At 50.0% G+C, this 15,219-nt stretch overlaps 1 protein-coding gene across 16 annotated transcripts in view; it reads left to right on the top strand.

The window, feature by feature from the left end:
- The window catches only part of CCDC88A (coiled-coil domain containing 88A), a 374,196-nt gene that overhangs the window by 342,173 nt on the left and 16,804 nt on the right, over window positions 1–15,219 (top strand). For 13 of the 16 annotated variants that reach the window (XM_039529472.1, XM_039529474.1, XM_039529460.1 and 10 more), the window contains 4 exons: window positions 891–974; window positions 1,924–2,127; window positions 2,451–2,522; window positions 3,674–3,754. In XM_039529472.1, coding sequence (XP_039385406.1) covers window positions 891–974; window positions 1,924–2,127; window positions 2,451–2,522; window positions 3,674–3,754 — 441 coding nt within the window. The remainder of the gene's footprint in view (window positions 1–890; window positions 975–1,923; window positions 2,128–2,450; window positions 2,523–3,673; window positions 3,755–15,219) is intronic. The other 3 variants (XM_039529475.1, XM_039529468.1, XM_039529477.1) reach the window with 1 other exon arrangement.

The raw sequence follows: 15,219 nt of genomic DNA on the forward strand, positions 1-15,219 counted from the left end.
ATTGTAATAATTAATATAATTTTAATGTTCTTTTTGCAGATGTTACATGTATTATTTTAACTTTTCTGACTCCACAAAGTGTCATAACCACACCCTCATTTTTGTTTGTTTTTTGTTTGCTTTTTGGGGGTGGTCAAGAGGAGGTGGCAATCTTCTGTTTGGTACTTTTTTCCAGTAGCAATTTGGCAGGGTACCATGCCAACCAGGAAATCTGAGCAACCACTGCAGCTTTATAACAAACTTGTACTTTATTATTTCAATTTTCTGCACTCCGTTCACATAGTCCCTTGAACAGATGGTCCATAGAAAGAAAATGTACAGAAACAAAGAGTGAAAGAGAGTTATTTAATTATTGATATGCAGAATACATAATAAATCAAAACTTTTAAAAATGTAAATCATGAGTGAAAAGTACAAGAGAAAAGCAAATTAGAAAAGACAAATTATAGCAAATAATTAAGATTCAAACTCTTTTTTTAAAGAGGAAAAGCGGATGTTTTATTAAAGTCACAAAGTAATCAAATTTTAGGTCTTTTGAATAAATCTATTTTCCACTTTCTTAGAAAAACTCTTTATCTGTTTATATAAATCTCTACAAAGAAGTTACTTTTGTTTTTTCAAGAATTTGGCAGTTCTGAACTTTCAAAATATATTGCGTTTCTCACCATTGTCTTCAGTGCTTTTCTGAGTATATTGAAGGTTTCATAGCGTAGTTTTCATATTTCATTATCACTCAGCAGCATGAGAATAATAGTTTTTAGCATAGCATACATAGCTGAAACTCAAACATTCATTTCTATCCTTAGTTTCAACATTAACTTCCATCTGTTCTTCTCCCTTTTTTCTTTCATTTCCCTGTTTCCGTTTTTCCTCATGCTATGACATAAAAGTGATTGCACTGAAAAGACTGCCCTTTTTGAGGAACAGACCGAAGGAAAAAGACAAAATGAAGGCAATCTACCGTCGCTCCATGTGTAAGACTTTGACAGTTCAGCTTCTTTTAAATGGCTACACTGGCTTCCATTACTAATTTTTCACTAACCTTTCCCCTGGACTGTGCTGTTTTTTTTACTATTTTGCAATGTGCAAGTCCTGCTATAATACAAGAAGCTGGAAGAATTTTTTTAAAACCTTGGCACTGAATAATATATGTATATATACATATGCAATTTATTGTGATTACATTTTATATATTTGTATACATATTTATTATATATACACATTGTGCATGCATGTGTATATAAATTTACAGTGCACTCCAGACATTTGAATAGTTTTTAATTCCACTTTTAGTAAGCATTTTTATAAACAACAAATATCTTACATTTTTGGTTTAATATAGAGAAAATAGTGCAAGGATATAAAGTGGTCTGTTACTCTTTTCAAATGTGTGTCATTTCTTCTTTACTAAAATGTTCTGTTTTTTAAAAAGGGGGTGGATACTTCTACAGTGTTATAAAGCAAAGAAGTATATCATAGGATGCCATCTCTTTCAGATCCTTTTAACTACTATAATGCAAAATACAGTATTCCTGCAGTAACCTGCACTGAACCCCAACCATTGCCAAAGTTCATGTTGTGTTAGCACCTCTACCTATCTTACCCTTATTCATTCCATTTGTCTTTGCAAAACAACATAACAAAGCTTCTAACATATATATTGCATATCATTGCAGCACAAGCATGGCACTAGTATCTAATAACATTTATTAAAAATCATATCTGAACTGAAAGTATGGCCTGTAATACTTTTCATTCATTGAGCTGATTGCATGTCATAACATGGATGATCTTGTGTTTGTAGCTTTCAATATTCAGTATGCATTGATGCTTAGACAAATGTCAAACTTTTTACCATACAAAATAGGAATTAAAAAAATAAATTGAACTGTGCTGATTCGTTTGCTTTCATTTGCATCCCAGCCATGAATGACCTGGTGCAGTCCATGGTCCTAGCAGGAGGACAATGGACAGGTAGTTCTGAGCATCTGGAGGGCCCTGATGATGTATCTACGGGTAAAAGGAAAAAAGAATTGGGAGCTATGGCCTTCTCTACTACAGCTATCAACTTTGCAACTGTCAACTCTTCTTCAGGCTTCAGATCCAAGCAATTGCTACATAATAAAGGTATAGGTAGAAGCTTTTTGCTCTGTCATGATTATATTGGTAACAATTTTATATAAATCTGTTTTTACTCCTTCATATTTCATATTCTTCTGTAGCAAACAACCTGAATAATTGAATTACAGTACTAAGAAGTAATTGAACGGGTTTAATAGCTTTAATTGTAAAATACCTTAGAGTTTTTTCCTACAGAAAGGCTACATAATAAGCAAAGATGGATTGTATTTCAAATAATTATTTCATTGCATTTTACAGATGACAAATGTTTAAATTACAGTTTTGCTGTGAAATTTAATTTACATATTGTTTTATGTCTTTATGTATAGATACTACATCCTTTGAAGATGTAAGTCCACAAGGCATTAGTGATGATTCTAGTACAGGATCAAGAATTCATGGTAAGATGTGAACTTTAATTAAATAATAAATTAAGAATATATGATGTGAATGCTAACGATGTTTGCCCACACAGTGAATTGCAGCATTGAAAGTGAGCATGTTTTCTATAATTTCCGCACAACTTGACTATATGGTGCCTTTTCTTCAAACCTAATACTTTTTCTTTTTTCCTAGAATAATCTTTCCACTAACTGTTGTGTATATTTAGTAGAAGATATCTATGAAATGCACCTAAACAGAATACAAATTCTTTTTGCCCATTTTCAAATATATTTGGGTTAAATTGTGAAAGAAGGGAAATTTTGACTTGCATTAAAAAATTTGGATTTCAGTGATTCATTTCTTGATTTTAAAGTTTTATATATTTCATAGTACAAAATAAGTCTTTTCATCAAGTAAAAATACAGAGTGAAAAAGCTAAAATAGAAGCACTTACAAGAAATAAAATAAACTATTTTTCTTTACTAAAACATTTTAAAATGAATATAAACAAAATTGAAATAAAATATTGTTATTTAGTATTTTGGAAAAGATTAACAGTGCAATTATTTCCCTTGTATTAATAGGTGCTAGAACAAGGGTTGTGAGGGGTGCTGCAGCACCCTCTGGCTTGAAGTAGATTCCATTATATACAGCGTTTAGTTTTAGTTCAATGGCTCTCAGCGCCCCCATTATACAAATTGTTCTAGCACCCCTGCTTATATTGGGGAGGAGCACAGGACATTAACTATGCAGATGCTCTTGCTTTTCCTGTTTGTGGCATTTCTACAGTGTGCAGGGTTACTTGTCAAATCTGTTGTAAGTGACCAAATCACAAGCAGCTTTCTGCACGCCAGTGTGTTCTTCTATAAAATCCTGGTTTCCCACTAACAAATCTGTTTCAGTTCTAAACATGCATTCTGTTTTCTGTTTTTCTTCCCCTTGTATCTTACTGTTCCTGTAGCATCCTTTACTAAAGTGTCCTCTTGGACTGCCTGGTAATCCCTTCGCTTTCTTATCTGTAAGAAACTACACTTTGTTGACAATGGGCATACTCAGCCTGTGAAATAGTGCATGATTCCTACCTCAGAGCATTCTGTGATCAAAATAGTGTCATAGTGTCATCTGCTAAAATTTTGTTTATCATTCTGTCTCCTTACTTTTCATTTAGCTTCCAGACCAGCCAGCCTTGATAGTGGCAGAACATCCACTAGTAATAGCAATAACAATGCTTCACTTCATGAAGTCAAAGGTACGGTGCAGGTGAATTGCCATCTGTGCTTCTTTTCCATGACTGTGTTTGTAAGATGGTCTGGTAAAAAAAATAAAATACAAAATTCATGGCATGTTTTTCTTTTAACACTTTATGCCAGTGGTGGGCAACCTGCGGCCCACGGGCGGCATGTAGCCCATCAGGGTAATCCGCTGGCGAGCCGCCAGACAGTTGGTTTACATTTGCATGGCCACCTGCAGCTCCGAGTGGCAGCAGTTTGCCGTTCCCGGCCAATGGGAGCTGCGGAAAGCGGCAGCCAGCACGTCCCTGTGGCCCACACCACTTCCCACAGCTTCAACTGGCCGGGAAACCGCGGCCACTAGAAGCTGCGGGAAGCCATGCAAATGTAAACAAACTGTCTGGCAGCCTGCCAGTAGATTACCCTGACAGGCTGCGTGCAGCCCACAGGTTGCCCACCACTACTTTACGCCCTTCATTTTCCAAATTAGGGAAGAATATTAATAAAATAGACCTTCAAATGCATTTAGTAAATATTAAGATAGGAACAATTACAATATATGAAGTTGAAACTATTTTAAAATAAATGTAAGATAGAACATACATAAGAATGGCCATACTGGGTCAAATCAGTGGTCCATCTAGCCCAGTATCCTGTCATCCAACAGTGGCTAACGCCAGGTGCTTCAGAGGGAATGAACAAAAGAGGTAATAATCAAGTGATCCATCCCCTGTTGCCCATTCCCAGCTTCTGGCAGACAGAGGCTAGGGACACCATCCCTGCCTATCCTGGCTAATAGCCATTTATGGACCTATCTTCCATGAATTTATCTAGTTCTTTTTTGAACCCTGTTATTGTCTTGACCTTCACAACATTCTCTGCCAAAGAGTTCTACAGGTTGACCGTGTGTTGTGTGAAGAAATACTTCCTTTTGTTTGTTTTAAATCTGATGCCTATTCATTTCATTTGGTGACACCTAGTTCTTGCGTTATGAGAAGGAATAAATAACACTTCCTTATTTACTTTCTCCACACCAGTCATGAAAAGTCCCAGTCTTATTAATCTCTCCTCATATGGAAGCTGCTCCATACCTCTAATCATTTTTATTGCCCTTTTCTGTATCTTTTCCAATTCCAATATATCTTGTTTGAGATAGAGTGACCAGATCTGCACATAGTATTCAAGATGTGGGCATACCATGGATTTATATAGAGGCAATATAATATTTTCTATCTTATTATCTATTAATTTCCTAATGATTCCCAACATTCTCTTAGGTTTTTTTGACTACCGCTGTACATTGAGTGGATGTTTTCAGAGAACTATCCATAATGGCTCCAAGATCTCTTTCTTGAATGATAACAGCTGATTTATACCCCATCATTTATATCATAGAATCAAAGACTTTAAGGTCAGAAGGGACCATTATGATCATCTAGTCTGACCTCCTGCACAACGCAGGCCACAGAATCTCACCCACTCACTCCTGTAACAAACCCCTAACCTATATCTGAGCCATTGAACTCCTCAAATCATGGTTTAAAGACTTCAGGGTGCAGAGTATCTTTCAGCAAGTGACCTGTGCCCCACGCTGCAGAGGAATCTTCCCTGGAGGAAAATTCCTTCCCAACCCCAAATATGGTGATCAGCTAAACCCTGAGCATGTGGGCAAGACTCACCAGCCAGAAACCCAGGAAATAATTCTCTGTAGTAACTCAGATCCCACCCCATCTAACATCCCATCACAGGCCATTGGGCATATTTACCACTAATAGTCAAAGACCAATTAATTGCCAGAATTAGGCTATCCCATTATACCATCCTCTCCATAAACTTATCAAGCTTAGTCTTGAAGCCAGATATGTCTTTTGCCCCCACTGCTCCCTTTGGAAGGCTGTTCCAGAACTTCACTCCTCCAGTGGTCCCTTCTGATCTTGAATTCTATGATTCTATGGTTAGAAACCTTCATCTAATTTCAAGGCTAAACTTCCTGATGGCCAGTTTGTATCCATTTGTTCTTGTGTCCACATTAGTACTGAACTTAAATAATTCCTCTCCCTCCCTGGTATTTATCCCTCTGATATATTTATAAAGAGCAATCATAGCTCCCCTCAGCCTTCTTTTGGTTAGGCTAAACAAGCCAAGCTCTTTGAGTCTCCTTTCATAAAACAGGTTCTTCTTCGAGTGATTGCTCCTATGCATTCCAGTTAGGTGTGCGCGCCGCGCGTGCACGGCATCTTGGAACTTTTTTACCCTAGCAACACCGGCGGGCCGGCTGGCGCCCCCTGGAGTGGCGCCGCTATGCCGCTAGTTATATACCCCAGCCGGCCCGTCCGCTCCTCAGTTCCTTCTTACCGCCCGTGACGGCCAGTTGGAACTGTGGAGTGCTCTTCGTTCTCCACGATCCTAGCGTTCACATCTCTTCTTGTATATAGTTAGTTTAGTAGTTAGTTTGACAGTTTTAGATAGTTAGTTAGTGTATATAGATAAGGTAAAAGGGGGGGGTTCCCCTTTTACCTCACCCGGTGCGGGCTCATGCCCAAGGCACCGGGCTTTAAGCCCTGCGCGGCGTGCCAGAGGCCTATGCCCATCGGAGACCCGCACGACGCCTGTCTCTGTTGCCTGGGCGAAGGGCACAGAACGGACAAGTGTTTGATCTGCTCGACTTTTAAACCGCGGACCCGGAAAGAGTGGGATATCCGCTTGAAGCAGATCTTAATGGAAGCATCGCTTCAACCACCGGCACCGTCCGCGCCGGCACCGCGAACTGCCTCGGTGCAGAGCGCACCGGCGGCACCGAGCCGCTCCACCTCCGCGGCGCCGCCGATACAGAAAGCGGCTGTGAAGTCGCGGCACCGCTCGTTTTCACCTGCGAAGAAGCAGAGACTGGCGAAGGCACTGGCTCAGGTTCGCTCTGAGGACTCTGCAAGAGCGGTTGCGCAGCCTGCGGACCCCGCGGTGCCCGTGCACAAGCCGTGTACCGGACCCTTGACTCCGGCGCCGCAAGGCCCGTCGAGTCCGGCGCCGCCACGCTCCCCGGTGCCGTCCGCGGTTGAGCCCCGGCTGCCATCAACGCCGGAGACATTCGCCTCCGCAAGAGAGCTGATCCAGCTCATAGAGGCGCCAGGCCTCCGGCCCCCGGCACCGCCGGTGCGGGCCGTCGTGTCAGCGGGGAAGCCGGCTAGAATGACCCGGCCACCTTCCCTGGACAGGCAGCATGGACAACGCACTTGGACCCAGTCCCGTTCCCGGTCCCGCGGCAGGTCTCCATCCAGGCGCTTGCGATCTCGGCACCGCTCGTCATCGCGGTACCGGTCGTACTCCCGACGCCGCACGAGATCCAGGTCGCCATCGCGTTGGCACCATCAGAGATCGCCGTCCCGGCACCGCGACTCCCGCGGGCGTTCATGGCACCGGCGGTCTCAGTCCCGGTCGAGCTCCCGGCACCGGTCGAGCTCCCGGCACCGATACTAACACCTTCCTATCTTTGCTGGAAATACCTCGCCTGATGCATCCGAAGACCACATTAGCTTTTTTCACTTCTGTATCACATTGGCGGCTCATAGTCATCCTGTGATCAACCAGTACTCCAAGGTCCTTCTCCTCCTCTGTTACTTCCAACTGATGCATGCCCCCAGCTTATAACAATAATTCTTGTTATTAATCTCTAAATGCATGACCTTGCACTTTTCACTATTAAATTTCATCCTATTACTATTACTCCAGTTTACAAGGTCATCCAGATCTTCCTGTATGAGATCCCAGTCCTTCTCTGTATTGGCAATACCTCCCAGCTTTGTGTCATTCGCAAACTTTATTAGCACATTCCCACTTTTTGTGCCAAGGTCAGTAATAAAAAGATTAAATAAGATTGATCCAAAACCGATCCCTGAGGAAATCCACTAGTAACTTCCTTCCAGCCTGACAGTTTACCTTTCAGTAAACCCATTGTAGTCTCCCCTTTAACCTTATCCACCTTTCAATTTTCATATTGATCCCCATCTTTTCCAATTTAACTAATAATTCTTCTTCAGGTGATTGCTCATATGCATTCCAGTTAGGTGTGCGCGCGCCGCGTGCACGTTCATCGGAAGATTTTTACCCTAGCAACACTCGGTGGGTTGGCTGGGCGCCCCCTGGAGTGGCGCCGCTATAGCGCCGAATATATACCCCTGCCGACCCATCCGCTCCTCAGTTCCTTCTTACTGCCTGTGTCGGTCGTTGGAACAGTGGAGCGCGGCTTAGCTGACCTCCACTTCCCTAGCTACTCGTAGTTTCTCTCGTTAATTCTACAGGATTCTTCTTCGAGTGATTGCTCCTATGCATTCCAGTTAGGTGTGCGCGCTGCGCGTGCATGGCATCTCGGAACTTTTTTACCCTAGCAACACCGGCGGGCCGGCTGGCGCCCCCTGGAGTGGCGCCGCTATGGCGCGTGTTATATACCCCAGCCGGCCCGTCCGCTCCTCAGTTCCTTCTTACCGCCCGTGACGGCCAGTTGGAACTGTGGAGTGCTCTTCGTCCTCCACAACCCTAGCTCTCGCTTCTTGTTTGTACATAGTTAGTTTAGTGTTGAGTTTTTACAGTTGTTAGTTAGATAGTTAGTGTTTAGGTAAGGTAAAAGGGGGGGGTTCCCCCTTTGCCTCCCCCGGTGCGGGCTCATGCCCAAAGCACTGGGCTTTAAGCCCTGCGCAGCGTGCCAGAGGCCTATGCCGGTCGGAGACCCGCACGACGCCTGCCTCCGTTGCCTGGGCAAAGGACATAGAACAGATAAGTGTTCGCTCTGTTCCACCTTCAAACCGCGAACTCGAAAAGAGCGAGATATCCGCTTAAAGCAGCTCCTGATGGAAGCGTCGCTCCAGCCCCCGGCACCGTCCGCGCCGGGACCGCGAGCTTCCTCGGTGCAGAGCGCACCAGCGGCACTGAGCCGCTCAGGATCCGCGGCACCACAGCCTCAGAAAGCGGCTACGAAGTCCCGGCACCGCTCGCTTTCACCTTCAAAGAGACATAAGCTGGCGAAGGCGCTTGCTCAGGCCCGCGCTGAGGACTCGGTGAAAACGGTCGCGCCACCTGCGGTCCCCGCGGTGCCCGTGCACAAGTCGTGCACCGGACCTTTGACTCTGGCGCCGCAAGGCCCATCGAGTCCGGCGCCGCCACGCTCCCCGGTACCGACCATGGTTGAGTCCCGGCTGCCGTCGACGCCGGAGACATTCTCTTCGGCGCGGGAGCTGATTCAGCTCATAGAGGCACCGAGCCTCCGGCCCCCGGCTCCGCCGGTGCGGGCTATCGTGTCGGCGGGAAAGCCGGCCAGAATGACCCGGCCACCGTCTCTGGACAGGCGACATGGACAGCACACCCGGTCCCGGTCACGTTCCCGGTCCTTTGGTAGATCTCCGTCCCGTCGCTCGCGATCTCGGCACCGCTCGCCATCGCGGTTCCGATCGCCGTTGAGACGTCAGTCGCAGTCCCGGTACCGCTCGTCATCGCGGTACCGGTCGTACTCCCGGCGCCGCACGAGGTCCAGGTCGCCATCACGTCGGCACCGGCGGAGGGCTCCGTCCCGGCACCGCGACTCGCGTGGCCGCTCCCGGCACCGCAGGTCTCAATCCAGGTCGAGCTTCCGGCACCAGTCGAGCTTCCGGCACCGTGACGGACGTCGCTCCCGGTCGCCATCCCGGTACCGAGCGGACCAGCATCGCTCTTCGCTGCCATCCGGGAACGGACTGCCTCATTCCACGGCGCACTCCGTCAGCGCCTCGGCACCTCCATGGCCATCCCGCCCCGCATCGGTCGCTTCCGGGACGGAGGGCTACGGACACCTGCCGCCCACCCCGCAGGGCCATCCTCAAGGGGCACAGCCGTGGGGCTTCTGGGTTCCCTGGGCCCAGTATGAGGCTCAGGGGGTGCCCTTCCCCCCGAGACCACTGGCGTCCGAGCGCAGGGTACCAGAGGCGACACTCAGCCGACCGGCCCCTTCGCCGCCAGGCGCGGGTTCCATACCGCCTGAACCCCAGGGGCACGCGCAGCCCGACCCTCCCGACGAGCAGGCATCTTCGGAGGCGGTCATCCAGGGCTTGTCCTCCTCGTCCTCGCCTGACGAAGCGGTGGCCGGAGCGTCGACCAAGGAGCCTCCGCCCATAGACTTGAAGGCGCACCAGGACCTCCTTCGCTGCGTGGTGACGGCTATGGCTCTACCGATAGCGGAGGTCCAGGAGGACGAGGACCCCATCACGAATGTAGTTGGGGCAGAGGTTCCAGTGTGCGTCGCACTGCCTTTCGTGCGGACAATTCAAAAGAATGCCACCACACTCTGGCAGACGCCTGCGTCCGTCCCTCCTACAGCCCGTGGGGTTGAACGCAAATACTCTGTCCCTCCCACGGGCTATGAGTATCTATATACTCACCCGACCCCGGACTCGTTGGTAGTCCAATCGGTCAACGATAGGGAGAGGCACGGCCAACCTGCCCCTGCGCCCAAATCGAAGGACGCGCGGCGTATGGACCTGCTAGGCCGTAAGGTCTATTCCGCTGGCGCTCTGCAGATGCGTATCGCCAATCAGATGGTCCTCCTCGCCAGGTACGTCTTCGACATCATGGCGTCCCTGGCGAAATTTACGGAGCTCCTGCCGACAGCCTCCCGCCAAGAGTTCGCGGCGATGTTGGACGAGGGAAGGAGATCATCTAGGTTCTCCATCACGGCCGCCCTCGACGCTGCGGACTCCGGAGCTCGGACCTTAGCCTCCAGCGTGACGATGCGGCGCATCGCCTGGCTGCAGTCCTCCACCCTGCCGCCGGAGGTCCAATACACGCTGCAGGACCTGCCCTTTGACACAAAGGGTCTTTTTTCCGAGAAGACGGATTCTCGGATCCAGACCCTGAAGGACGGCCGTATTGCAATCCGTACTCTCGGCATGCACACGCCGGCGACGCAGCGCAGGTCCTTCCGGCAGCAGCCCTCCCGGCCCGTCTATCAGCAACGATATCGGCCATACAATAGCCGGCGACCGGCCCAAAATCGCCGTCGTCCTTCCGGCAACCGCCGCAACCAGGGCCAGGCCGCTTCCAAGGCCCCTCAGGGGGCCAAGCAGGCCTTTTGATGGGACGCTCGAGGACGGCCCATCACTCTCCCTACCGGATCCTTCCCCGTTATTTTACAACCGCCTTTCCCATTTCTTTTCGGCGTGGTCCCAATTAACAACAGACAACTGGGTGCTTCAAACGGTCCAGTCGGGATACCGCCTGCAATTTGTTTCACCCCCACCTTCCCACCCACCCTCCCTGTCCCTCTTCACGGAACCTTCTCACGAGCAAGTCCTCTTACAAGAGGTTCAGACTCTGTTGAGCGTGGGTGCCATAGAAGCAGTGCCTCAAGACAGGCGGGGCAGGGGATTCTATTCCCGTTATTTTCTCATCCCCAAAGCGAAAGGGGGGCTACGTCCTATCCTGGACCTCCGCGAGCTAAACAAGTACCTGCTCAAGCCCAAGTTTCGCATGGTCACCTTGGGGACCATCATTCCCTCTCTGGATCCGGGAGATTGGTTTGCCGCCCTCGACATGAAGGACGCCTACTTCCATGTCGCAATCTATCCTCCCCATCGTCACCAGGACGACCCTCGAGTCCCTCAACTGGTGGCTCAACCCAGAGGTCGTGTGTGCCGGAGTTCCGTTCCACCCTCCTCGGCCGGCCGTCACTCTGACCACGGACGCCTCAGCACTCGGTTGGGGGGCTCACCTGGGCGATCTCCACACGCAGGGCCAGTGGTCGGCCCAGGAGCTCGCTCTGCACATCAATGTTCGCGAGCTACGCGCCATCTGCCTGGCCTGTCGCACCTTCTGCACCCACTTGCAAGGCCGTTGTGTGACAGTGTTCACGGACAACACCACCGCGATGTCCTACGTGAACAAGCAGGGCGGAGCCCGCTCCTCCCCCCTGTGCAAGGAAGCGATGCTCCTGTGGGACTTCTGCGTGACCCACTCCATTCACCTGGAAGCGTCCTTTCTTCCAGGAGTGCAGAACACGCTGGCCGACCATCTCAGCAGGTCGTTCCTCTCCCACAAGTGGTCCCTCCGTCCAGATGTCGTCCACGCAATCTTCCGGAGGTGGGGGTTTCCCCAAATAGACCTATTTGCCTCCAGGGGGAACAGGAAGTGCCACCTGTTTTGCTCATACCAGGGTCGCTTGCCAGGCTCCCTGTCGGACGCCTTCCTTTACCCCTGGACAGATCGCCTCCTCTACGCCTTCCCTCCGTTCCCGCTTGTGCACCGAGTGCTCCTGAAGCTTCGGAGGGACAGAGCCCATATCATACTCGTAGCGCCGGCCTGGCCGAGGCAGCACTGGTACACCCTGCTGCTCGAGCTCTCCGTTCGGGAACCCATCCCCCTTCCGTTGTGGCCGGACCTCATCACCCAGGATTTCGGCAGGCTCCACCATCTGAACCTGCAGTCCCTCCATCTTAGAGCTTGGTACCTGAGTGGTTGACCCACGCGGAGAGGGGCTGTTCTGCAGCAGTTCAGCAAGTCCTGCTTGAGAGCAGAAAGCCTTCCACTCGCTCCACTTACCTAGCGAAATGGAAGAGATTCGCACTCTGGTGTGATCAACGAGGTCTCAATCCGTTCGTAGTCCCGGTCCCTACCATCCTGGACTACCTCTGGTACCTTAAGGAGCAAGGTCTTGCGGTCTCCTCCTTGAGAGTCCACCTGGCGGCAGTGTCCACCTTTCGTCCATCCGTGGAAGGTTGGTCCATCTTCTCAAACCAGATGGTTTCCCGCTTCCTCAAGGGCCTGGACCGCTTGTACCCGCCGGTGCGGCGTCCTGCCCCGACCTGGGATTTGAACCTCGTGTTGGCCAAGCTGATGGGTCCTCCGTTCGAGCCCTTAGCCACGTGCTCCCTGCTCTACCTCTCCTGGAAGACGGCCTTCCTCGTCGCCATTACATCAGCGAGACGAGTTTCTGAGCTCCGCGCTCTGACGGTTAGCCCGCCATACACCGTCTTCCATGGGGACAAGGTGCAGCTTCACCCTCATCCGGCCTTCCTCCCGAAGGTAGTGTCAGCTTTCCATCTCAACCAGGAGATCTTCCTCCCGGTGTTCTTCCCGAAGCCACATGCCTCACCTCGGGAGCAACAGCTGCATACCCTCGACGTCCGCACGGCGCTCGCTTTCTACATCGAGCGGACTAAGCCCTTCCGGCATTCGCTCCAGCTGTTCGTAGCGGTTGCTGACCGCATGAAAGGCGAGCCGATATCCTCCCAGCGGATTTCCTCCTGGGTCACTGCGTGTATCCGGACCTGCTACGAGCTGGCTCGCGTGCCGCCATGCCGCCTCACTGCACACTCGACGAGGGCGCACGCCTAGTCTGCCGCCTTCCTGGCCAATGTTCCGATCCAGGACATCTGTCGAGCGGCCACCTGGTCTTCGGTCCACACCTTCGCCTCTCACTACGCGTTGGTCCAACAGTCTCGAGATGACGCAGCCTTCGGCTCCGCGGTACTGCACTCCGCCACGTCTCACTCCGACCCCACCGCCTAGGTAAGGCTTGGGATTCACCTAACTGGAATGCATAGGAGCAATCACTCGAAGAAGAAAAGACGGTTACTCACCGTAGTAACTGTTGTTCTTCGAGATGTGTTGCTCCTATCCATTCCAGACCCGCCCTCCTTCCCCACTGTCGGAGTAGCCGGCAAGAAGGAACTGAGGAGCGGACGGGCCGGCTGGGGTATATAACACGCGCCATAGCGGCGCCACTCCAGGGGGCGCCAGCCGGCCCGCCGGTGTTGCTAGGGTAAAAAAGTTCCGAGATGCCGTGCACGCGCGGCGCGCACACCTAACTGGAATGGATAGGAGCAACACATCTCGAAGAACAACAGTTACTACGGTGAGTAACCGTCTTTTCTCCTGGGTGGTAGGAAACCTTCCACTCCGTTAATGTATCTGGCCAAGTGGAAACGTTTTCTCCTGCAGCTATGAAACGCACAATGTTCTCTCACTGAGGTTCTGATCCATTCCATTTTGGACTACTTCTGGTCTCTCAAACGGCAGGGCCTGGCGGTGTCATCATTAAGGGTACACTTGGCAGCCATCTCTACCTTCCACCAGGGGAGAGTGGCCACATCGTATTCTCACACCCTGTGGTTTCTAGGTTCCTCAAGGGCTTGGGGTGTTTACACCCCCCAAGTTCGCCGTCCCGCCAAAACCTGGGTCTTCAACCTGGTTCTAACCAGTCTTATGACTGCCCCATTCGAGCCACTGACAACATGCTCGCTGATATATCTGTCCTGGAAGACAGTTTTTCCTTGTAGCCTTTGCATCGGCCAGACGAGTCTCCGAGCTTCAGGCTCTCACGGTGGACCCACGGTATACTGTGTTTCTCAAGGGCACGGTGCAGTTCTGACCACGTCCGGCCTTCCTCCCCAAGGTGCTGTCGACCTTGCATATCAATCAGGATATCTTCCTTCCGGTCTTCACTCCGAAGCTACACTCATCGCGAGGGGAGCACATTTGCCCTCCCTAGACGTCCGTAGGGCGCTCGCATTCTATCTCGAGCAGACAAAGCCCTTTCGTAATGCCCCAACTCTTCGTTGTACTGGCAGACCGGTCAGAGGGCCTACCCGTCTCCTCCCAGAGGATTTCATCTGGGGTGACGTCGTGCATCGCACCTCCTCTGACTTGGCCCATGTTCCATCGAGCCACCTTACTGCACATTCCACCAGGGCTCAGGCTTCTTCTGCTGCCTTCCTGGCTCACTTACCCTTCCAGGGGATGTGTCGTGCAACTACCTGGTCCCCGGTTAACACCTTTGCCTCATTGGTTCAACAGTCTAGAGATGATGCAGCCTTTGGCTCAGCAGTTTTGCATTCTGCAACATCTCACTCCGACCCCACTGCCTACGTAAGGCTTGGGAATCACCTAACTGGAATGCATATGAGCAATCACTCGAAGAAGAAAAGACGGTTACTCACCGTTGTAACTGTTGTTCTTCGAGATGTGTTGCTCATATCCAGACCCACCCTCCTTCCCCACTGTCGGAGTAGCCGGCAAGAAGGAACTGAGGAGCGGATGGGTCGACAGGGGTATATATTTGGCGCTATAGCGGCGCCACTCCAGGGGGCGCCCAGCCGACCCACCGAGTGTTGCTAGGGTAAAAGTCTTCCGATGAATGTGCACGCAGTGCGCGCACACCTAACTGGAATGGATATGAGCAACACATCTCGAAGAACAACAGTTACAATGGTGAGTAACTCTCTTTTCCCTTTGAGGATCTGTATCAAATGCCTTTCTGAAATCAAGGTAAACTAGATACACTGCATTTCCTTTGTCTAAAAAATCTGTTACCTTCTCAAAGAAGGAGATCAGGTTGGTTTGGCACGATCTACCTTTTGTAAAACCATGTTGTATTTTGTCCCAATTACCATTGACCTCAGTGTCCTTAACTACTTTCTCCTTCAAAAAATTTTCAAAGACCTTGCATACCACAGATGTCAAACTAACA

The sequence above is a fragment of the Mauremys reevesii genome, linkage group 3, assembly GCF_016161935.1.
Source record: "Mauremys reevesii isolate NIE-2019 linkage group 3, ASM1616193v1, whole genome shotgun sequence".
In the NCBI taxonomy this organism is placed as follows: Eukaryota; Metazoa; Chordata; order Testudines; family Geoemydidae; genus Mauremys; species Mauremys reevesii.